Below are 25534 nucleotides of genomic sequence, written 5' to 3' on the forward strand. Positions count from 1 at the left end.
AAGTTAGTCATCGGACAATGTGGCTGTTACTGTGTACGATTTTCTCCTGGTTCTGCTTACTTCACTCAGCTTCAGTACATACAAGTCTTTCCAGGTTTTTCTGAAGTCTGCCCAACATTTGTTATAGCACGATAGTATTCCATTACATTCATATACCACAACTTGTTCAGCCATTCCCCAATTGATGAACATTCCCTCAATTTCCAATTCTTTGCCACCACAAAAAGAGTTGCTATGAATATTTTTGTATGTGTGGGTCCTTTCCCCATTTTTATGATCTCTTTTGAATACAACCCTAGAAGTGCTATTGCTGGGTCAAAGGGAATACACATTTTTATAGCCCTTTGGGCATAGTTCCAAATTGCTCTCCAAAATGATTGGATCATTTTGCAACTCCTTTTGGTAGATTTTTAAAAATTACCTTTTGAAAAAAGTTGAAAAATTAATATTTTAAAAACTTTTCCCCTTATTTGCCTTTTTTTATTACTTTTAGAATAAGTTATCAGATTAGCTGGAATGATTAGACTTATTTTACTTTTGTCTCTCAGGCATCTTATTACTAAAATTTCATGGAATTCATCCAGTAATACCTGTCTCTTTTAGACACAGTGCCGTAACTGGCTGAAGACTGGCAACTGTCCCTATGGGAACACATGTAGATTCGTACATGGCCCTTCACCTCGAGGCAAAGGCTATAGCAGCAGTTATAGAAGGTAAATTTAGCTTTAAGAAAGTGCACAAATTCTTGGAAAATGTCAGCATCTGTCTTATGTAAAAAATAGAAAATATGGGGAGGTAGGGAAGGGAAAACGGTGAACTTTTATAAAGTTGTTAAAAAGAAACATTGGTATGTCTATATTGGATATTTTAAAGACATTTTCAAGCTTAATTCTTCATTTGAAATGTTTTTAATAAACCTGTCTTAATCAGTATTATTTCATTAGCTTTGAAATAGGGCTTAAGAGAATCCAAATTAAATAAGTGACAGTGAATGGCTTATTTTTGTAGTTCTTTTGTGGGCTTCTTCTACCTTTCTTATATTGATAATATATTTAATAATACCTTAAGGCAGTGGTAGTAGGAGTTCATAGAATCTCAAGAATTTGATTTTTGTTGTTTAACCATTTTATTTTTTGGTGAAAAGGGAGCTGTTTGTAACTTTAAAACAAAAATACTAGTGTTATAAACATAAATTAGTGCCATTGATCAACAAGAAATGAAGAAAATGATTTAAATGAATATTACAAAGAAAGTAAAGCTTTAAAATAACTAGGCTAGTAGTAAAAATATTCACAAGTTCATTTCTCTTTAGTTTTCTCTTTTAAATTGTATGCTTTAGGAGCAGCTAGGTGGAGCAGTGGATAGAGCTCCAGCCTTGGGAGTCAGGAGGACCTGAGTTCAAATCCAGCCTCAGACACTTGACACTTACTAGCTGTGTGACCTTGAACAAGTCACTTAATTCTCATTGCCTAGCAAAATAAAAATAAAAAAAATTAAAAAAAATAAATTGTATGCTTTGCCTTTTCAGAACTTCTGATAATAATATCTAACATTTACGTAGCATTTACTATGTGCCAGGCAATGTGCTGATCACTTTACAAATATTATCTCATTTGATCATGATAACAACCTGGGTAGGAAGGTGCTATTATTATCCACATTTTACCAATGAGGAAACTGAGGCAAACTGAGATCAAGTGACCTGCCCAGGATTCTGCAGCTAATAAGTATCTCAGATAGGTTTTAAATTCAAATCTGACTCTAGGTCCTTTACTCTGTTTACTGTTACTACCTACATGTTCAGAGCATCTAAAAATAGTACCAAGATATGGTCTTAACACTTTAAAGTTAGTTTGCAATAATTATTTAATCCTCGTCTATTCAGAATGCCCCAAATATAGTAACAAGAAAAGGACATTTAGCAATCCACTACTCTTACCTTCTCTTACCACAGCCTGTAACTTTAGTTCTAACAAAATAAAGCATTATGAGAGACATTTTAAAGGAAATTAGATATCTTCTCAAATGAAACTCAGCCTATTGTCCTTAATTTGTGAAACTTGGAACTACATGATTAGAAACAGTAACTTTTACAATAGAGCTTATTATTTTTAATGTTTTCTCTCAGTTTTGTTGATACTTTTTTGTTTCTTTGCATCCACCCGTCATTTCCCAATATACTATTGCTTCCTGTAGGCCCTCCCTTGTAACAAAGTAAAATAGTTAGACAAAACCAACTGACATGGTGACAAAATTGTGTCTGTGCAACATTATACACATGTAGTTCTACATTTCTCTATTAGAGGAGAGAAGTATACTCCTTCACGTCTCCTGGGACCAAAATTGAGCATTGCATTTAATTCGAGTTTGGCTGTGTTTTAGTGTTGTCTTAATACTATTGTAGTCATTGCAAATATTCATTAGTTCATAAAAGTCTCCCTAGGATTCTCTCATTTCCTCATTTGTCATTTCTTATAGTGCAATAATATTCCATTACATTCACTTAAAATAGTTTGTTTAGTTATTCTTAATTGATGAGCATGTAATTTGTTTATAGTTTTTAGCTATTACAGAAAGTGCTTCTGGGAATATTTTGATTGTCTATGGGAACTTTGTATTTCAAGCCTTCTTGGAGAATATGCCCAGTGGTGTAATTGCTGTGTCAAAGGATAGTAACTGTTTAGTCACTTTTTTCTGTCATATAATTCCTAATTGTTTTCCAAAATGGTTGGACTGGTTTAGAGATCCATGTGGGTTTGCCTTCCCATAGCTACTCCAAGTTTTACTTTTTTACACCTTTACTGTTTCCATTTAACATGACCTCTTCAGAGTAATAAATATATCATTCCTGTTTTTTAGAAACAGATTTTAAAAAGGCAAATAAAGCAATTTTTCTGTCCAGAAAAGTGACCTCACTGTGATTAATGCTGAAGTCCTAAGTTCTGGAAGCTGTTACAGTTGAAATGTACCTTTTTTGTTTCTCCTGCTTTCTTCCTCTCTCCTTTCCCTTACCCCCTTCTTTCTTTCTCCTTCTTCAGTATTTGGCAGAAATAGTTTTAGTTCAAAACTAAAATAAAATAGCACACTTTAGAAAATTTACTTTGCACAAATTTAATATTCAGGCAGATAATTTGTGGGAAACCTCCTCTGCGTAGAAAATTGTAAGCTCTGATTGTATACCCTGTTTAAAAAAAAACTTTTAAACACTTAAGAATTTGTTAGTGATAAAAAATAAATTTCTGTTATCATGATGTCTAGTAGAATATAAATTCTTTGAGGGCAGGCACTGTCTCACTTTTGTATTGTATCTCTAGAGCTGAGAACAGTGCTTGGCATATAGTCAGTCATTAATGAATAATTGTTAGTTGATTGAAAGCATCTTTTTAATGCCATTATATTAGAACTACAGATAAGCATTTGTGCAAATAACATGACATGGAATTTCTGGTTAAGAACTTTTCTCTACTACTGTGGGTTTTTTTTTGCTTTTTGGTGAGGCAATCGGGGTTAAGTGACTTGCCCAGTATCACATAACTAGTGTCAGGTGTCTGAAGCCGGATTTGAACTCAGGTCCTCCAAGGCCAGAGCTCTATCCACTTCGCCACCTTGCTGCCCTTTACCTGTGTGGTTTGGAAGCTGTTTTGCAACTTAAAATATTGGAATTGCCTGAGGTATTAAGAGTTTTCAATGACTTGTACAAGATCACAAAGCTTATATGTATCAGAGCCTCAACTTGAAACCCCTCTGTGTTTCTGACTCTGAGACCAGCTCTCAGTCTACTACATATACCATGCTACTTCTTATCTTGCTAATATTTTCATTTAACATAAAAACATTTTACAAATATAACTTTAATTTTAGTTTACTAAATGTATCATCTGTGTTTAAATCATTACCCAGTACATCTCACCTAAATGCCTCTTAAATTGAGTTAGATATGTCATTTGTAATTAATTTATAGGTTTTTCTCAGGTAATTTTTGACATTAGGAGAGTGGTGGTAACTATTACTTAATTCTTTATTTCCCTTGTACCAGAAGAATGCCAGGAATATTTTAAAAGTGATACATTTTCCTTTTCCTTTTCCTTCTTATAATCTCTGGGCTGATATTGTTGTCAGTAAATTGAACTTTATAAATTAAAATCAAAGGATGTCTATTATACATTATTTATACCATTAGTGTGTATGTACAGATACATATCTTTTCATTCAATTCTCCTTTCCCTTGCTCCTCCACCTTCCCCATTTCCTTAGCTGGAATTAAGTCACTATGTCTGAATTTTGCTTGACTTAAAATGCATGTTATTTTTGTTAGTTGTTGCTGTTTTTTGTTTGCAGATGTGCTGCATTAGCAAATTTATAAATTAATGGTTCTTTGTATGAATAATTCTCTTAGGCTAACTATAATAGTTAAGTGTCACTAATTCCATTTCTCAGTTTTATTCCTTGAATTTTTGCTTTGACAAAGTGGTCTCATACCCAGTTAATATGCCAGATGATTGACAAATTTTAAATAAACAATAGTATTGGCCTTCAAGCATGAAGATGGGAAAAGTCAAACTTTAATTTCCAAATTTCCATATCTAATATTGTGCATGATTTCCCCATCTAATTCAATAGTATCTGACCAAAATAAATATTTAACTATGTATATTTTGAATGGTATTGAGAGTATTGCCTATTTTTACCCCTGTGTATGCAGAGTTGAAACATGGATTAATTTTTCCAAACTTGAGTAGTCTTAAATTTTTGAAATTATCCATATTTAAGAGTGAATTTTCTAGTTATGTCTCTGAGTCATATCATATAATATTTCCTTTTTTTCTTTTTCTAAATTATAAAGGTCACCAGAAAGACCCACTGGTGATCTTAGGGAAAGGATGAAGAATAAGCGGCAAGATGTGGAAACAGAGCCTCAGAAACGAAATACTGAAGAGTCATCTTCACCAGTAAGGGTAGGAAACAAGTTTTCACAAGTATCAGATAATTTTAAAAGACCTTACTTTATGTTCCATTTTGTTAGAAAGTTAAAAATATGATTTTGATTTATTATTCTTAGATTAAATTTTTAACAGCATTCTTGAAGATAGCTGAGAGATGTTATTTAGCAAAAATGCCTTTTAAAATCTGAAAATCCATCTAAATTGCCTTAAGTTCTTTATTGTAATTAAGATGCTATAGTGCTTGAGAGAGGTTGATTATCTGGAGCTTAATCTGGGCTTTAGATGGGGTATCTAAATCCTGGTGGAATCACTGTGGGACTGGTCCTTGATTTTATTAGTTCATTTACAGGTCATTAGACTCTAGGGGTATGGAATTACATCAGTAAAATGAGAATTATGTAGTAGAGTCCACCTTACGAATTTGTAGTAGGAGACATTTGAAAACATGAAGGTTGAATACTTGCTACGAAGACATTTTTTCTTGTGCTCTTTTCTGGAGTTTAAATTATAGATTTTGAAGGTTGCTTAGTAAGTGTACAATTATGGTAAAGAGAATTGGATTTTCTTTTTTTTTTAAATTAATTTATTTTTAGTTTTCAACAATCACCTCCGAATGTTTTGAGTTCTAAATTTTTCTCCCCTCCTCCCAACTTCTCTCTCAAGGCAGTGTGCAATCTGATATAGGCTCTACATACACATTCCTATTAAACATATCTACACATTAGTCATGTTGTAAGGAAGAATTAGAACCAATAGGAGGAACCACAAGAAAGAGGAAACAAAACAGAAGAAAAAAAAAGAGCAAATAGTATGGTTCGTTCTGTATTCAGACTCTATAGTTCTTTTTCTGGATGTGGATAGTCCATCATGAAAGTTTTGGAGATCCTTGCATTGCTGAGAAGAGCTAAGTCTATCAAAGTTAGTCATCGTGCAATGTGTGTGTTACTGTGTATAGTGTTCTCCTGGTTCTGCTCACTTCACTCAGCATCAGTGCATACAAGTCTTTCCTGGATTTTCTTAAGAGATTTGCATTCTATCTTGGTAACCTGGTTATTATAATCAGAGCTCCTCCTTCTCTAGGCAGTACAGGGTACACATTAATAGATTATTACTCTTTGACTCTGCTTTTTCTAGACTCTCTGCAGTTTACTTCTCTTTGAAGACCATTTGACCCTGGACATGTTAAAATTAACCAAATAATATATTGTCTTTGATTATATTCTGTATGCTTTGATGTGATTAAGGAGACATACAGATCATATCGAGGGTAGCAGTTTTTGACTTACCTAAATTTGGAAAGTATACTTTTCTTTTGTGCTTTTCTTTTCTTCTTCTTCTTTTTTTTCATTGGTGAGGCAGTTGGGGTTAAGTGACTTGCCCAAAATCACACAGCTAGTAAGTGTTAATGTGTTTGAGGCCAAATTTGAACTCAGGTCCTCCTGCCTCCAGGGCTGGTGCTCTATCCACTGTGCCACCTAGCTGCCCCTTGTGCTTTTATTTTCTTTGACTCTGGTCATAATATTTAATTTAATACAACAAACATTTATTAGGTGCTTACTATATTTCAATCACTGTGCTAGACCCTTGGTATTCAGAAACAATATCTGAGATACCCTTAAGGAGCTTAACTCCATTGTGAAGTGTCTTAGTGGTAGATTGGGTCCTAGAGATGGTTAGAGGTAAGGTCTGTGCTACATGTAGCCCTGTCTCTGCTACTCCTATAGCTTACAGTATCTTAAAATTTGAAAAAGCAGTTCAAATTTTTTAAATGCTAAAAGGCATTAAGAACCCCTTACTTAAGTTATTTGCTGAAAAACCATTTTTTTTTTGCCCAAAATATTTAAAGATCTCAAGGATTTGAGAAAGAGGAAATCTTCAGGTCCATTGACCTTTTTTCCTTATTTTAAAGTCAGAAAATTAATTATGAAAGAGAATACTTTTATTTAGCCTGACATGAGCTGACATCTGTTTGATTTATGTCAATTCTGGATAAAAGAATAAGAAAAAAACCTCAGGATTCTGAATCTTTTGTAAAGATACTTGCTTGTGAAAGTGTTTAATTATTAAAATTAATTTTTATTGTCAACAATCAGACTTAAAGTTATTACATATTACTCTAAAGAGAAGTTTAGCATACTGGCATACTTTAAGACTATGAATATCAATAAAAATATAGCCAAAATAAAATTTACAAGTTAATTTTCATATGTCTTGGTGAATGCTGCCTTTCTTTGTGCAAATTACCTACCTTCAAAACTATCAGACTCCCATTATAGTAGATTTTGGTTTCAAATAAGGAAAAACTTCCTAAGAATTAGAACTCTGTAACAATGGAATGGAATAATAGAGACAGGATGACTTAGTGGGTACAAGGTTGCCTCTGGAGCCAGGAAAACTGAGTTCAAGTCTTTGTCCTTCACCTGCTACATACATATCTCTTCGCCTTGCAGTATCTTAAGCAATTCGAACATATTTTAGAAAATGTGTAATACACACATTGCTAACATACATGCATATTTACATTTAAATGCTTATGTACCTTTACAGTTTCTTCCTCTGTGAATTGTTACATGTCTCTTAGATCACACAGTAAAATGTTTTACTAGGAAAAATTCCGAAGATTTTATATAATTTATTATTGTGTAATTTCATTTATTACTCTGATAAACTATAGTATTTTTATTTATCAGGTATTCCAAAGGCTTGATAGAATCAGTGATGCTTTAATATTGAGCTCTGCTAGAACTATATTGGAATCTATAGGAATTGAGTTGTCTTTTCCTTAGAAAAATGAAAATAAAAGCTTACATGCGCACACATTTGCACGTGCACACATACACACGCACATAGCTTTTTCAAATAATGGTTTCTATATAAACCATAATATCCCATTTCATATGTATTATTCATATATATGTATATAAATTTTTATTTCTTAAGTTATATCTGCAGTGTGATTTCTATGAGAAGTTTCTACAGCCTCAAGATTATGAGGTTGTACTTTATTTAATTTGATAAAAATTTAGTCGGGCAGCTAGGTGGCTCAGTGCACAGAGTGCCAGGCTTGGAGTTAGGAAGACTGATCTTTGTGAGTTCAATTCTGGCCTGAGATACTTACTAGCTCTGTGACCCTGGGCAAGTCACTTGACACTGTTTGCCTTAGTTTCCTCATCTGTAAAATGGATTGAAGAAAGAAATGGCAAATCACTGCAGTATCTTTGCCAAGAAAACTCCAAATGGGATCGTGACTGAAATGACAGAATGACAAAAGCATTTAATCTTGAACTCCTTTAGCTTACTATTTAAGTGGCTGAAGTTTTATCACTCTTGTTGTGGCTGCATTGTCCTCTCTCCCCAGTCTCTATCCCTTAAGTCAGTGGTATCAAACTCAAATAGAAGTGAGGCCACTAAACTGTACGTAAAGATCCCTGTTGGCCGCATATTGACTTAGAAAAACAACATGTTAACATGTGTTGTTCTTCAGTCATATCCAATTCTTCCTAGCCCCATTTGGTGTTTTCTTGGCAAACATACTGGAATGGTTTGCCATTTCTTTCTTCAGCTCATTTTACAATATTAACATCATTTCTGTTCTATTGTGTTTTTATTTTTTGTTAAGTATTTCTCAATTATATTTTAATCTGGTTCAGGTTGTACCTCCCAGTGTTGGCTGCAATGCTGCCTTGGGTGTGTTTGATACTTCTGTCTTGAGTGACTAGTTTCCCTTTGTTAACTCCAGTTTCTGGTGAAGTCTCCCTCCTTCCATCATTCTCTGTTTCTTTATAATTTGCAACCTCTCTTCAACTACTGATATTTTTCCTGCATGCCTTAGTTTCCTATCCTTAAACTCTCACTAAATCTTATTAGCTTTGTTAGCTCTCCCTTCCTCAGTCAAACTTCTTAACTCCATGTCTACCTCAGGGCTCTGTCCTGAGCTCCCTTTTGTGTCTTTACTCACTCACTTTGCAACCTCATCAGCTTCTATGAGTTCAGTTAATTTCTATGTTAAAGATTCCCTATATATCAAATTCATCCCAGCCTAGTCTCCCTACCCAGCACCACGAGTTCTACATCAACAACTACCTGTTTCAAAACTGGATGTCCTATGAGCATTTCAAACTCAACCTGTCCAAAATAGAACTCAGCTTTCTCCTCAAATTTCACCTCTCTTTTGGTCTTCTTTATTATTGTTGAAGGCACTTACATTCTCTCAGTCCCCTCTGTTACAGAACCTCAGTGTTTTCTTTGACTCCTCATTTTCCCTCACCCTAGATATCACATTAGTTGCCATATCTTGCTGTTTTGACGTCCACAACATCTTTTGCATACATTCCTTTCTCTCTGCTCTTAGAGCAACTGTGGTAGTTGAGGCCTGTATCATCTCTCACTTGAACTGTTGCCACAGTCTCCCAATTTATCTTTTGGTCTTAAATCTCTCCTTACTCTGGTCCATATTCTGTACAAAGGCTACCAAAGTGATTCTCATAAAGCATAGGTCTGACCAAGTTGTTCTCCTTTTCTCTCCAAGAAGCATTATAATTGCTGTTTGTTATTTAACGCTCTCTGTAGCCTGGCCCCATCCTGCCTTTCTTGCTGTATTATATTTATTACCCTCCTCCACACACTCTGTTCTAGTCATTCTGGTATTGATTGTTCCTCCCACAATACACTCCCGTTTCCTTACTCTGTGCCTTTTCACTGGTTGTCTCACATACCTGCAGTGTTCTCCCTTTTCAGCTCTGTGTTTTGGGAGTCCTTGACTTCCTTCAGAACTAGCTTAAGTGTCACCTTTTGCATGAAGCCTTTTCTGGGCCTTCTCACTGCTAGTGCCTTCCCCTGCAAGGTTCCTTTTTTTTTGTCTCCAACTATTTTTGTATGTGTTGTTTCCTCCAGTTGGACTATGTGCTCCTTGAGGCTAGAGGCTGTTTTGTTTTTGTTTTTGTATCCCAGTACACAGCACAGTGTATGGCACATACTGTGTTGTATGTTAGCTTTAAATATCAAAATTTCAGTTTCGTAAGGCATCACATTGAATTTTGAATAGTTTGTTCAAGGGCTTCTTTTGCAGATAAGAGAATTTACAGAATAACCAAACTGATCTTAAAACTTGCTACAAGGTTTCCTGTATATTGGGAACACATAGAAAGATACTATTTAAAAACTCTTTTCATGAACATGGGCCCCTAAAATTAGAATTTCCAAATGACAGTGTTACCTCAGCCTTTTGGCTATACCTGTGATGGCATGTCTAGATGTGTATGAAAATGATAGCATTTTTGTGCCAGAATGGCAAGATTATATAATAGGTCTACCTATTAGTCTGTGGACTTTATTATAGCTTTCTTTTTTCTTTTTTTTTTGCTTTTTATGTTACTTCTTATAGCTTTTTTTTTTTGCTTTTTATGTTCCTTTTACTTTTGCTATTAATGAGCATTCTCTCCCCCCCCCCCGCCAATCCCACTCCCATTGGAAAATAAAACATTTGTTAGAAAACAAAACAAAACAAAACCAAGCCCTGTATAGGCAAACTAAACACAGTCCTCCATTGGCCATGTCCAGAAGTGTACATTTCTGCATCTTGAGTTTGTCACCTCTGTCTGGAGGGTGAATTGCTGGTTCGTCATTCCTTTAGAATCATGGCTAGACGTTGCCTTGTTCAGAACTCTTAAGTCTAACACAGTTGTTTATAGGCCTTTCTGAGATTAAAAAAAGAGGAAAGTTGAAAATCATGTCATTTTTTATGTAACCTACTTGTTAATAAAATCCTTAAAATGAGACCTAGACAAATCCTGCGTGCTGAGTTGCCATGCTACCCAGCAGTACGTTGCAGTAAGCCTAATTTTTTTGTGAAGCTTTACCTTCATTGTACAGAAGTACATTTCTTACCAACCATTCATGCTCATTAATTTACTGGCATAATATTAGTAAGAGACATTTGGTCACCTTTGTTCATTGTCTTCCTTTATTCCTCACTAAGTGTCTATGTGGTACAGTGGATAGAGCTCTGGGCCTGGAGTCAGGAAGACCTGACTTCAGATCTGGCCTCAGATACTTACTATCTGTGTGACCCTATTTGCCTCAGTTTCATCAATTGTTAAATGGTAATAATAACAGTACCTACCTCCTGGGGTTGCTGTGAGGATCAAATGAGATGATGTTTGTAAAACACTTAGCAGAGTGCTTGGCACACAGTAGGTGCCATATACATGCTTATTCTCTTCCTTTTCAGTTGCTAATGTCCTTGTTGAAGGTTGATTTAGGATTTGATCCTTGTGAATAGAAGAGGGGGAAAAAATAAGATTGATGGGAACTAATGGCCACCAGGACTTTTGCTTGTGCTGCCCCAGTGACTGTCTTAGCCAAATGTTTCTGTCCCCTCCTTTGAGCTTTTGTGGAGGGTTCTCAAGGCTCTTGGTGACACTAAATTCGAGCTAGACCTGAAATTGGACTTCATTGCTCTATATAATTACATACTGCCTTTTTTATTTCTTCTTTTTTTGTCTTTTGTTTTTCCTCAAAAGTCAACGTCTACCTCTTAAGCTTTTGGGGACCACTTGCAGATACAAAGGGATTTTTTTCAGCCCTGTTGGAAGCACTCAGTAAGATGTTTCAATTTTTTATACTCTTTAAGTTTTTTGGAAGCTTGAGCAGAATATAAGATAAAAGACTTTTGTGGCACAGTGCTTCTCTTGTTCTGAGTGGGTATTTTTATCCTTTATGCCAAAACCATGTTTGCTCTTCCATGGGTACTCCCTTTCCATCCTCATGCCATGTTGCTGTGCTCTAGCCTTAACCTCTTAACTGACAATCCGGTTCTTGACTCTGATTGATGAGAGTTCACCATTGTGAACTGTGACTTCAATTATCATCCTTTTGATTTCCTCACCCAAAATACACCTTCTTGGTCACCGCTCCCCATAAGTGTTTCCCCCTATTTCTATATATGTTGTAAAGGGCGGCCACAATCTTTTTGTATTTGTATGTCTAGTGGTTAGCACAGGGCATGGAATGTCATAAGCATTTGATTATGTGCTTTTTAGTCATTCTTTCAATGTTCAGGAGAAATAATAGTCCATTGATTATTCTTTTTCCTACTATTAACCACTCTTACCAGCTTTCAGTGATATGTTCTGCCCTGTTAGAATTTTAGGTTCTTGACTCAAATGTTTCGTGTCAAGCCTTGGAATCTTTAGGAACATCTTGTGCAAGTAGCATTTTAATGTACCAATGAAAATATTTGAAATTTAGGGCAGCTATTTAGTTCATCAGTGTTCTCTTAAACAAAAACTTTAGAAATAAAGTTTATGCTAATATGGGGTTTGCTGCCAGCATTAAAATCTCTGGAGATAATTTCTTTATCCAGAGCTTGTTTCTTTTGCCCCAGTTTCATTTAGCTGTAAATTCAGGGCTTACTCACATACTGCTTTTATTAAATGGTGGTATTGTAGCCACCATCTTTATTTATTTGGCATTTCTCTTCATGGCTACATCTCTGGAACGGGAGACCTTCCCCCAACTACTTCTGAAATAGCTTAAAGGTGGGGTTTGTGGTTTTAAAGAAAAATTTATGGACTTTTATAGGGGACTAAAATGATAAGAGAAACTTATGAAGCTATAAAAAGTCATGTTACTGTGGCCTTTAGTTAAAAAAAAAAAAGAAAATTAGCTTACAGTTTACCTTAGTTTTGAATACTAATTCACTTTGAAAAAATAAATTTTATCTGTGTTTTGGCTCCCATCACATCAGTAGGGAATTGCTATTAAAACGTTTATAAAATGTTCTTGACAACTGGTTCTGAGAACTATTGTCAGTACAAATAAATGGAACCTGGCTCTGATCTCTTCCTTCCTTCCTGGGCTTCTTTTAGTTCTTGGCCCTGGCCTGTCTAAAGCTTTTGGTTATTGTTGTTAGTAATCTTGGATTTTATTCCCTTTCTTTTGCCCTAGAAGCCAGTGGAATTCCTTCTCTGCATTTCACATTCTGCCACTTGTTAGTTTAATCCTGTGGACCTCCTGTGTGACAATATATAGTAATCTTTTAGTTATATAATATGATTTCATTCAAATCCTCAGTCTGAAGAATCCTTCCTGTATGCATGCCACTTAACCTCCCTTTTGCCTCAGTTTTTGCTTATGTTTAAAATAAAGGGGTTGGACAGCTGAGGTTCTCCCTGTCCTAGATTTATGATAACTACATCTTATATTTATAGTAAAGAAGCAGTTGTAGCTTAGCACTACATGTCCTTATCTGCTAATTTCTGTATCTATTACACATATCTCTAATATTCAAATGGTAAGCTGGATCATTGTTTAAAAATATTTATTCAGAGAAGAGATTATCATTGTCATGTAAGATTTAGCATCTTAATGAAAAGGTATAGATGTGGGGAAGAAGATTATGAGCTTCATTAAGACAGGGATTGGTTTGTAATTTCCTGTAGTGTCTGGAGACTTTTCAGATAATATTTATAAGTCTGATGTAACTGGATGTTTAATTTGAGTTTTAAAATAGCTTATTTTTTATTATAGGATTTTGTTTTATAGTCTAAGATTGTACCCGGATTAAAATGAAATCCTTCAAGTGAAGATGGCCTATTGGCCATAACTTTAAATATTAGTTTATTTATCTTTTAGTGTTGTAAAAACAATTTACATATGTTGATTCCTATTAAAATAATTGTAAATTTTTGTTTTTAAAGGTAACTAGGAGATATAAAATCATTTTTCAATAGTATTATTTCTCTAAGAAAGAATAATGTTAGGATATTCTTAATCTGAAATAAAGTTATTAAATGTTTGATTACTATATAGTAGAGAATATTTATGAAATTATGCTCAATACCAGATCATTCCAGTATATTGTGTAAATGTTTAAATGACTATTTTCCCCATGCATATCATACACGGAAGGTCACAAAGTTTTATACTTGCTTTTTTTCCTTGAACCAGGACCTCGTTCTTTATAAAGATGTACTAGTAGAACAGTGGAATGAAATGTCTAGAACTTACTGCTTTGTGTGAGTGGGTAACTATTTCTTAGATTGACTTACCGACATGATTATGAATAAGTATAAATTCAAACATTTCTCTTAATGAAGTTATACATTTAAAAAATCAAAGACTTTATAATTTATATGTGCAATTTTAGAAAGAGTCTTCAAGGGGAAGACATAGGGAGAAGGAAGACATCAAAATAACCAAGGAGAGAACTCCAGAAAGTGAAGAAGAAAATGTAGAATGGGAAACTAACAGAGATGGTAAGTTTAAAAAGATGTCAAAGAAAAAAAAAATTTGCTTTTTTGCTTAGTCATCTCTTGATTTTTTACATTGTGGATTTTCTGTGATCTTAGAAGCCTTTCCGTCTGTTATCTTTTGGCTTTCTGTAAGGCTTTTGTATAACCTGCATCATTTTGAATGATTGGTACTATAGCAGGAAATACTGACTTGGAGTAGGTCAGAGAAGGCCAGCTGCTCAGCAGCTTTCAGTCAGCCTTTTCTGATTTATTTCTGGAGCCCTAGGCATCTCCCAAACCTTTTCATGGTAGCCCCTCTGCTCTGTAATTCTGTTAGGTAGAAATTAGCCTTTTTTGCAGATTTCATTTGGTTCCCACCTTTATTTGGTTCATGGCCATTATGTCATTTCTCACAGCAAGTTTCAGTACCTTTAGGAGTCTTGCAATCAGATTATTTATCATGTGTCACTTATTATGCAAGCAGATGAAGTGCTGTAAAATCTATATTAATTAGAATTTGCAACTAAAATTTAGTTTAATTCATTTAAAAATTGATCACCTATTTATAATATTTGTAATTGTCACAGCATTGTAAAGTGAGTATCTTAGGTTTAGGCTACACTAAAGGAACTGATCCAATTAATATGTTAGAAGATGAATAACAGTGAAGTCCAGTAAACCTTAATTAGTTAGAATAATCAGAAAATTTGATATTCTGGTTAATTATCTTCTATTTAATAACTTAAATTCATTTATTGAATTTATTTAAGATACCTTGAGTATCTATTAGATGTATATATTAAGTACCATAATAGTGGCTGAAGTTCTTTGCACCTCATTTTATTTGAATACTCACTCGGAGTTATTTCAAAGTCTTCTGCATTGTAGAATAATGCTAGATGGGAAGTCAGAAGATAAGTCAGATACTGCCTCACCACTTAAAACCTGAGGGACATCACTTAACCTCTCTACTTCAGTTTTTCTACCTATAAAAATTAGGGTTCAATCAAAAAGACTCTAAGGTACTTTCCGCCTCTAAATCTGTGATTTTATGAACCCAAGATTACTTCTATATGTCGTAATGAGACACCGGAGTAGCAGAATTTCAGTAGAGGTATTGTACTTGTAGACACTTCGTGTTTATTGAATAAATGAATGTTATACTGGAGTGGTGGCTTTTATTGGAGTAGCTACCAGTATATCCCCTTTCCCACAGTGTCAGGAAAGAGTAGTTTACATTTCTTTATGTAACCTCTCAAGATTTACAAAATGTTGTATATCCATTATTTCACTTGGTTCTCACAATATCCCTGTGAGATAGGTACTACATTATCATTAACTCCATCTTGCTAGATTAGAGAACTAGTGCACTTAAAGATGTTACGTAACTTGTTCATGGTCAACAGCTAGTACAAGTCAGAAGTAGTATTTAATCCAGGCCTTTTCTGTGGTAAGAGTGGAGCAGCAGAGCTACAGGAATGTGAACTAAGTCTCATGATCACACTGTAAGTGAATCAGTGCATTTTGTGCAACAGGATTGACAAGTGTTTTAGGACGAATAGGTGAGGAGAGGGGAAGTGGGAGACAGTGGGGAATGGGTAGAGTGCACCCCTGCCAAAGCTATAGGTGAATAGCAGAAAGATAATTCCTATAGTCTCTTGGAAAGAATGGTCGGGGGTAGGGTAGGGCTGCGATGAGGGGAGAGGAGGGAAGCTTCAGGCAGTGGAAGAGGCAGCAGAAGGAAGGGATTGCGTCTTGGAGACTGAAGGGGCACAGTTTAATTTAACAGAAGGGTGGGGGTGCCACTGAAGAGCACTCTCATGGGGGAAAAGGTGTGTGCCTGTGCTGGGAGTTGAGGCCTCATTAGAGGTTTAATCTAGGGAGAAGTCATTACATTGGGAGATCACCATTTTGAAGAGAGTATTGTGCTTTCCATGGACAAAATTCTTGCCTAGGAGGAAATGTGTGAGCTCCTGTGGGCTATAGGGCAACCAGAACAGGGAGAGGGGGAGACATAGTCTCATCATGGCCAATAGGAAAGAAAATAGTTACAGGGAGTGAAAGAGGCAGAAGTGGAATGTATATTTTAGGATACAGTAATTTCTACCATATAGTGCTGTTTTTAGCCATCACTAATTCTAGCATCATCATTGAATCATAGAATCACAGAAATCCCACTGTGAAATATGGATACAGTCCATGAATCAGAGATTAAAAGTTCAGAATAAGGTAGAAAGGAAAGGAATTAGGGAAGAGAACAAAACAGATGAAAACTTTTTAGAAGGTAGAATAAAGAGAAAACTAGCGAACAATATAGTTGGAGAAGAGGGAAGATGTTGAGTAGGGGAATGGAAGGGACAAAAAAAGAGGAATAAATATATAATTGAATACATTAAAGTAAGAAAAATAAAGCACAACTCTAAAACAAGAGTAAGGGTAGACCAGTGGAAACAGGGGGAGATAATAGAGTAGGGGGAAGAAAGACTCTGGGAATAGAGTTGCATTAAAATATTTTAAACAAAACTAATAGCGGGGACAAAGTGTTCATCTATGAGAAATAAGATAAAAACCTTGAAAAATGTTCTAAATAAACAAATAGAGAAAAACATAAATCTAAATTTTATAACTTTATATGTGAATGAACTATAGCAATCCAGTAAAATCAAAGGAATGGCAGAATGGATAAAAACATAAAAACTCACAATCTGTTGTTTACCAGAAACACATCTAAAAAGCAAAGACATAGAATCAAAATGAGAGGTTGGAACAAAATTTACTATTCATCAGATGAAATAAAAAACAAACCAGTAGCTGGAATAATGGTATTATTCAAAGCAAAAAAAAAAAAATTCACAATATCAATAAGTATAAACAAGAGAATTACATTTTGCTTTAATTATACACAGTAAATTAATATCATTATTAATAAACACACAAACCAAATCCCATAGCATCTCAATTCATGCTGGAAAAGTTAGGGAGTGAATTATTAACCCAACAAAGGAAAGCATTGGTGACAGAAGGCTGCAACATGACTTCAATTACATGAAGTTGTAAAGCTTTTGAATGAACACAATCAATGTAGCTGGGATAAGAGGTCAGCTGGGAAAAAGTCTTCATCAAATACTTTTGATAAGGGTCTGAAAGTCAAGAGATAGAGATAAACTAAGACATGCTTAAAACCACAACCCCAGTAGAGAAGTCTTCAAAGGATATAAATAGCTCTCAAAAGAATTACAAATTATTAAAAACCAGATGAGAGAATGATTCAGATCACTAATAATAAGACAAATGCAAGACAAAACAACCCTGAGGTTTCACTTTATACCCAACAAGTTGGCAAAGATAGGGCAATAATTAATAAGGTTGGAGAGTGTGTAGAAAGATGGGTGCATTCTTGGTGGAGCTGTAAATTGGTCTAATCATTCTGGAAAGCAGTTTGGAAATAATGCAGAGAAAATGACTAAAGTATTCATACCTTTCAACCTAGAGAATTCACTGCTCACTTCTAAGTATTTCCCCAGGGAGGTCAGTAACAAAGGTAAAGATCTCATGTGCCCTCAAAAATATTTATAGCTGCACATTTTGCTATAGCAAAGAACTGGAAGAAAAAGTAGATGCCCATTCATTGGGGAATGCCTAAACAAATGTGGTACATGAATATAATGAACTATTCTGTTAAAAAAAAATGAATTCAGTATCAGTACAGAGAAGCTTTGGGAGACATAAACTTACGAACAGGTAAACAGACCCAGGAAAATCAGTTCCAATAAAAATATCAGTGGAAAGAATAGTTAGCAAAATAATAGAAATTGAATTCTGTGAAATTATAATTTCCAAATTATAATAAACCAAATCTTACCCCAAAGAAGTATAAATATCAATAGTCAATGAACATTTAGGCACCTGCTGTGTGCCAGGCACTGTGCTAAGTGCTGGGGTACAACATAGGAAAGCTGAAAAGGAGAGAGATGGGGAAGTGGAGAGGAAGGTGCCAGGCATGAGGGCATGGTGAGAAGGCCAAAGAAATTCAAAATGAATTCATCGAGGTGGGAAGTGAGATGTCTAAGATGCCTGTCCTCTCTCTTTGAATAGAGAAGTTTATGGTTCCACCTTCTCATCAGCAGAGAGTATTTAGTACCATGGTGTGAGTACCATGGTCGATTGGATCTTGGAATTGGCAAGATGATGACATTTCCCAATGATGAGTTGCACAGGGGAGAAATGGATGGAGAAGTCAAAGAAGTCCAAAATGAGTTTAACTGGGTGAGATGTCTGAGATTTGGGAAGATATTTCCCCCTTCCTTCTTTGCACACGTGTTATGCAATGTTGAACATTGCATAAGATGTCTTTTTAAAAAAATATTTTGGATAGTTTTTCTGAACTATTTTTTTGCTCTTAAAAAAAATCTTTGTAAGGAGATGGGGGAAGGAGTACTTTGGGAAATGTGAGCAATGTAAAAACAAAAGATCGTAGGATCATAGATCTAGAGCCAGAAGGGCCCTTAGCAGACATCTTGCCAATAATAATAGGATAATCTTTTAATTTGACAATCTGTTTAATTATCTTTAGTATAGCTCTGATGTTTAAGTTGTTATAAAGTGTCTCAGTGCTGCCTTTTGACTTAAAGATTCTGACAACGGAGACATTAATTATGATTATGTCCATGAATTGTCACTGGAAATGAAGCGCCAAAAAATTCAGAGGGAACTGATGAAGCTAGAGCAAGAAAACTTGGAGAAGAGAGAAGAAATCGTCATTAAAAAAGAGGTGGGTTCGTTAGGCCTGTTTTGCAATCACAACAAATATGTTATCTGTTAACAGGACTTTTACAAATTCAATTTAAAACTGAAAATGATTTTGCCATTTAGAAGAAATTCCTGAATTTTTTTTTTTAATCATCTTAGACTTCAGGTCTCTATTACCACAATTTATCCTAGATTAATTGGAATGTTTGGGAAACAGAGGAGTTAGTTGACTTCTTTTTCTGTTAAGGATACCTATCTAAAGGTTATATAGAAACTTTTTTTGTTTCAACTTTATTCATTGAAGTTATTTAAAAATGTTATTTTCCTGCTTTAGTAAGCATAAAATACAGTAATTGATTATACTTTATTTGTGCATTTTGAAAATGTGCACTTGTAAAGCATTTCGGTGCCATCTGTATTACGAAGGTTCATTCTGTGGACTTTGATGGTCTAGGTAATGTTCAAGAGTGGCCTGAATATATACCAATGCTAGGAAAAACTGTAGCTCATCCATTTGCCTTCTTGTTATTTGTCTCTGTAAAATGTCAAGCGAATATAGAAGAACCACTTAGCTGATTTAATTGAAATTTTATTATGCTTAGTTCTGTCGTATTGAGACATTTTATAGGAAAAAAACATTTAAATGTAAAACAGGCTTTTTAAGTAAGCAGATATCCTTAGGTTTAAAAGGCAGTATTTTTTTGTTGGAAGCTAATTTTTTTTATGACCTAAAAAAGTTTCACTCTTAATGTCTTAGCATAATTCATTAGTAAAACTTATTGAATTTTTCTCTTTTTAAAAAGATTTCTCCAGAGGTGGTTAGATCAAAATTGTCTCCATCTCCTTCTCTGAGAAAGTCTAGTAAATCTCCAAAGCGAAAATCAAGTCCAAAGTCATCTTCTTCAGCTAGCAAGAAAGATAAGAAGATATCTGCAGTATCTTCTCCTCTCTTGGACCAGCAGAGGTCAGTAGTTAAACATGCATTAGAATAATGCCATGGCTTTATGACCTACCTTCTTTTTGAAGTTTATGTATGCCCCCTGGTGATATTTCCCTTCTCCTTCATTTTTATCTCACTGTTACTATGTATTAATATAGCAGTCCCTCATTTTATCAGACTTTGTTAGGGAGTCAATAATAATACTTCATATTTCTATATCCCATAAGGTTTACAAATCTTTTTCCTCATAGTAGCCCTGTGAGGTAGGTGGTTCAGATAGCATTATCTCCATTTTTCATATGAGGAAACTCAGGTATAGAAGTATTAGAATCTTGACTTGGACCCTTGTCCTCTGATTCCATTTCCAATGTTTTTTTAACTGTGCCCAGCTTTCTCTGCATGAGTTGTGGTAAGTGAATTATCCAGAAAACTAAAGCTTTGCCAAAACATTAAAAAATTTATGTTTTGGATGACTTTTTTCTAAAGTATAATATAAGATGTTTTGCTACAATATAAAACACAATTCCTGATTCATGTAAACCAGTTATTGTGATAATACAGTAATACCCTAAGGTCCTATTGATATAATCCCCCCTATAATATATGATCTCAAACTACTGTGCATGTCCAGCAGATGAATTTTCTCTTTCCTCACGTACTGTCTTTTGTCTTTTCTTAGTTGGTCTGATTTCAGCAGCTTGACTGTTTCTGATCTGTTGTCTAGCTAGTTAGAATGAAGGGCAGAACTGTGGCTAGGGGAAATTAAATAAGTTCTCTTATTTTTAAAAAATGAAAAATCATATAAATCTATCTCTAAACTTATAAAATTAGAAATATCTACATTTTGAGTAGCAATGTCATAAGATTACCAATTTAACAAATTTGATTAAGTTTGGATTTGATTAATTTAATAAACAAAACAGGCTGCTGTCTGAGCAACCCTAGGTGTTGTGAAAGATATTTTTCTTGGGCTCAAAACGTTTTTTTTCTCCTTTTGTAATATGGGTCTGGTACTTTAGGTTCCTAAAAATTGGCCCAGATACACAAACTGTTGCTTGTAGTTTGTTTGAATGATGCTTTATGCTTTCCAAAAACTTTTTCATGTTTATTATCTTGTTGGGGTGTTGGAATTGTTTCCTAGTTTCATGTATAAGATGTGACTGTAAAGAAAGACTTATAAAAAACAAAGGCAAAGGGGTGTTGTTACCTTTTAACATCTCTAAATTGCGTGTCACAAGAATGTTATCGGTGATCAAATATTTTTTCAGCTTCTTTTTTTTTGACTTGCTGTCAGCTTGCAGCATATTCTCCTGAATAGCCTGGCCTCATTGGTGCTAGATGTTTATCCTTTGAAAGATGCTTTTGGTTTTGAAAACAGCTCAGTGTCACTTTGAACCTAGGCTTCTAAAAATAAACTGGGTAATATTTTTTTAGAAATGTGTAACTATTTTTTATTTAATACATGAAATGATTATTGACAGCCAGACAAGACAATATAATCTAAGTGCCAAATGAGTAAAATAATCAGCAAATGCCCATTATTGAGTAGTATGATTTTTTATAATTAGCTAAAAGTCATTACAGTCAAAATCATGTGCTTAAGGTGAGTGATATAATTTTTGATCAAAACAGACATCATAGAAGATCATTTTGTCTTGGAAGTAATAAGACTAACTTTTCTTTTGTGGTGCATATACTTTATACATACTATGCATATACTACACATATGTTATGTATATACTATGAATATTCTTTAAGAAAAATTGAAAAAAGTTCACAATAATGAATGAAAATTGTTTATTTTTGCTGTGACAACTGTGACTTCATTGAACTTTTCACCAAACCACATCAGTAGAAGGCAGCAATTTCTTTTGACAATATTTCATTCAAACCCTAGCTTGTTATTCTAATGTAATTAGCATTTAACTGTTTTTATATATTTTTAGGTGTATGTAAATATGTGTGTATGCAAATATAAGAGTGTGTGTGTGTGTGTGTGTGTGTGTGTGTGTGTGTAACATTGTGATTCATCAGTGTAGGTGGGTCCTAGTGAGACTCCCGCAACCAATGCAGATCTATGCTTTTTCTGCACTTTGTAGTCTTACAGTTCATGTCTTTAATCTCTAGCCATTTCCACCTTACTAGAAACTTGGACTCTGATTTTAGTTCCCTTGACAGATATTCTTTTGCCTTATCTTTCCAGAGCCTCCACTTTCCAGTTATCCTCACATCAAAATCTTATGTGAATACTCTCTCTTCTGCCTCCCCTCCCACCCCCCTACTTCACCCCTTTTGCCTTGTCGTGTTCCACCATCAGAATGTAAGTTCCTTGAGGGTAGGGATTGTCTTGCTTTTATTTGTACTTTCAGCAGTTAGCACTGTGCCTGGAACAGAGTAAGCCCATAACAAATACATCATCTCTTTCTCTTAAATAGTTGTCTGGGACATTAAGAGGAACTAGGATGTAATTGATTCTTGATGCCATCTTTGATACACATTGTACCTCAATGGCCTTTCATTCATTTTATATTTGCTACCTATATTCTGGTTTAAGTTTTTAGTCTTTTGAATCTGGAAGTCGTTCTTGAGCACTTCCCCTATTGATAATGACCTTCCCCTTTAGATTTCACATTGCACTTTCTGTGTAATGTAAATTATAGCCGTATGTTGTTATTTTGGTGTCTTATCACTTAGGAGACTTTATCTTCCTTCAGGTTAAGAACTGTGTCTTTTGTTTCTCCCGTGTTGCCTAGCTCAGTGTTCTGCATTCTGTAGAACCTTTTTATACATGTTTGTTGTTTGTATGTAATACTATTGCCATTGAATACTTCGAGTTCAAGAGTAATCTAGGAGAGAATGAATTTGAGAGGTTTAGAAAAGAGTTTAAGAAAGAAAAAGGTAAACCAATAGTAAAGCCTTTTTGACTAGGCTTTTTCTCTCCACCGAATAATCAGTTGGCATAAAGTTGGTTTAAAAATCTTCCTGATTCGACCCTGGGCAAGTCTCCTAACCCCATTTGCCTAAAAACAGACAAACAAGCAAACAAAATCTCCCTGATTCTACAGATTGTGAATCAATTCTTGGATTTCTTCAGTTAGCACAATAAAATCTCCCAAATCTGTACAATAGACATTTGTCAACAAAATTCATCTTTGGAGGAGGAATTAGGCTTGAAAGATGGAAATTCTGTTTTAGTAGTAATATAAACTTTGGAGAATGGACCTCCAGCCCTCATGCTTCTGTCTTGAAAATGATCTATGTGATCTTTGATGTAAGCATTGTTATCTTTCTAGTAGAACAAATGTTTTATTTAGTAGGGCAAAAATTCTAATATTAATGGACTAGTAGCTGCATAGCATAGCAGTTTATGGTTTGGACTATATGGAAAACTTAGAATGTGCTTAGTAACATAGTGAATGCAGCATACCTCTGGGTATAACCTATTTTTTCTGGTGTGCTCATACAGTAAACTATTATTTCTGGTAAGAGGAGGGAAAACGGCTAACATTGATAAGTGGAAGTTTTGATTATTTGATCAAACCCCTCCTGTCAAACTCCCTGGATTACCTTGGACAAGACATTTAACTTCTCTGGGACTTTGTTTCCTCATCTTTAAAATTAGGAGGTTGTGTTAGATGGCTTCAAAAGTCCCAACTCTGTGATCCTGTGAGCAAACCCTTTTGTCACATAGTTGCTAACAATATTAGCACTTTTGAGTTCCTCTTGTATGGTGGTATTATAAGTAATGAGCTGATCCATAAAGATGCAGAAGTAGAGACAGGACGAAATAATCTGTAATCTGTAGATAGTGAACCCTAGGTAAGGGTTCATTAAGATTTTAATGGTCACTAAAACCAATTTAAGGTACTTGGCACATAGTAGGTACTTAATAATGGCTTGATTGATTGACCAACTCTTAAAAAACTTTTAAATGAGGGACTTGGAAGGAAAAGAGAAGTGGAGTTTTATGTTATTTTAAGCATTTCATATAAGAAAAACTTAGGAGTATTCTAGGAGAGAATGAATATGGGAGATTTAGAAGAGAAAAGCTTAAGATTGAAAAACAGGCAAATATTAAAGCCTTTATGGCTGGACTTCCTGTCTCTTCAAATTTTCTTAGGTTAATATGTATTTTTATTGTTTGGAATTATCAAAACTCAAGCCTTGAGAAACAGGGAATGATAGGGTTTAGTAATAAGTGTGAGTAAGGGGCAGCTAGGTGGTACAGTGGATAGAGCACTGGCCCTGGATTCAGGAGGACCTGAGTTCAAATCCGGCCTTAGACACATAACACTTAACTAGCTGTGTGTCCTTGGGCAAGTCACTTAACCCCATTGCCTAGCCAAAAAAAAAAAAAAAAAAGTGTGAGTAAGTAAGGGATTAAAAGAAATATGTGAAATTTCTCTGTGAGCTATTAAAAAAAGATTTTGAATTAAAATTTGCTAGGAAGTTGAAAACATTAACTAAACTAAAATAATACAGTACTATATTAGTCAGGTGACCATAAAGAAATCAGTTGACCACTTCTGTTTTAGTTAAAGAATGAACAGATAAATACTTAGTTACATCAACATAATCCTTGTTAAGGATGTGATGAACTTCAATGGATGATTTCACTTTTAGTTTTTCTGTGGGCTAGACAAATTTTAACGGATGTCTGTCACAGTCATTTCTGTGATCCTGCATCCTGAATTGTTCCTTAGTTTTTATGGTAGGGAAATAGTTGACATTTCCAGCATAATTCCTCATTTCTTATTGGCATACCTACTATTTCTGCTTTTAAAGATATAGACCGGCAGGTAGGTGGTGCAGTGGATAGAGCACTGGGCCTGGAGTCAGGAAGACCTGAGTTCAAATTTGGCCTCAGACACTGCCTGTGTGACCCTGGGCAAGTCACTTAACCCTATTTGTCTCAGTTTCCTCATCTGTAAAATGAGCTGGAAGAGGAAAGGATGAACCACTCCAGTATCTTTGCTAAGAAAACTCCAAATGGGGTCATGAAGAGCCAGACATGACTGAACAACAAAAAGAGCATATTAAGAATAGGGCAGTTAAATTTTTTCATATGTGATCCTTTCTTAGGTTTTATTAATACTGTTAAAGGAATTTAACTTATGAAATCTCATTTGGATTTAGAAAGATGAACCATTAAGTTATACTAAGTTAAAATAGCCGTTTACCTTTTAAAGATAAACTGATACTTTTTTAATGCCATTAGGAGTTCTAAAAGCAACCAGAGTAAAAAGAAAGGACCTCGTACTCCTAGCCCACCTCCTCCTATACAGGAAGAAACTGCCTTGGGGAAAAAACATAAAGAAAAACATAAAGCAAAAGAACGGGTTGAAGAAAAGCCAAGAGAAGGGAAAGATAGAGGAAGGGATATTGAAAGACATAAAGAAAAAAAAGAGAAGCAGAGGTAAGTAGGATTGTGTTCTGAATTATGATCTTGTTTTACCCTTTGGATTTTTATTGTTTTGTTCATTATCCTCTTATGTAATGTAGAACATTAACATTTGACAAACTTTTCAGCTGTAGTGTATTTTAACACCTTTGAAAATGGAATTACTGGGTAAAAAGCATAACCACCTAAACATTACCAACTTCATCAGGGAGCCCAAGAAAAGAGGAATCCGTTTTCATTGGAGATATTTTTATTTTGAAATAACAAA

The 25534-nt window shown here is 34.7% G+C and overlaps 1 protein-coding gene across 8 annotated transcripts in view; it reads left to right on the forward strand.

The window, feature by feature from the left end:
* Window positions 1-25534, forward strand: part of ZC3H13 (zinc finger CCCH-type containing 13) — an 80060-nt gene that overhangs the window by 4962 nt on the left and 49564 nt on the right. For 7 of the 8 annotated variants that reach the window (XM_027873566.1, XM_027873568.1, XM_027873569.1 and 4 more), the window contains exons 3-8: window positions 604-713; window positions 4844-4955; window positions 14092-14200; window positions 18808-18947; window positions 19729-19889; window positions 25084-25281. In XM_027873566.1, the coding sequence (XP_027729367.1) occupies window positions 604-713; window positions 4844-4955; window positions 14092-14200; window positions 18808-18947; window positions 19729-19889; window positions 25084-25281 (830 nt within the window). The remainder of the gene's footprint in view (window positions 1-603; window positions 714-4843; window positions 4956-14091; window positions 14201-18807; window positions 18948-19728; window positions 19890-25083; window positions 25282-25534) is intronic. The other variant, XM_027873570.1, reaches the window with a different exon arrangement.

This window comes from Vombatus ursinus, unplaced genomic scaffold (assembly GCF_900497805.2).
Source record: "Vombatus ursinus unplaced genomic scaffold, bare-nosed wombat genome assembly UNPS02014802.1, whole genome shotgun sequence".
Classification (NCBI taxonomy): domain Eukaryota; kingdom Metazoa; phylum Chordata; class Mammalia; order Diprotodontia; family Vombatidae; genus Vombatus; species Vombatus ursinus.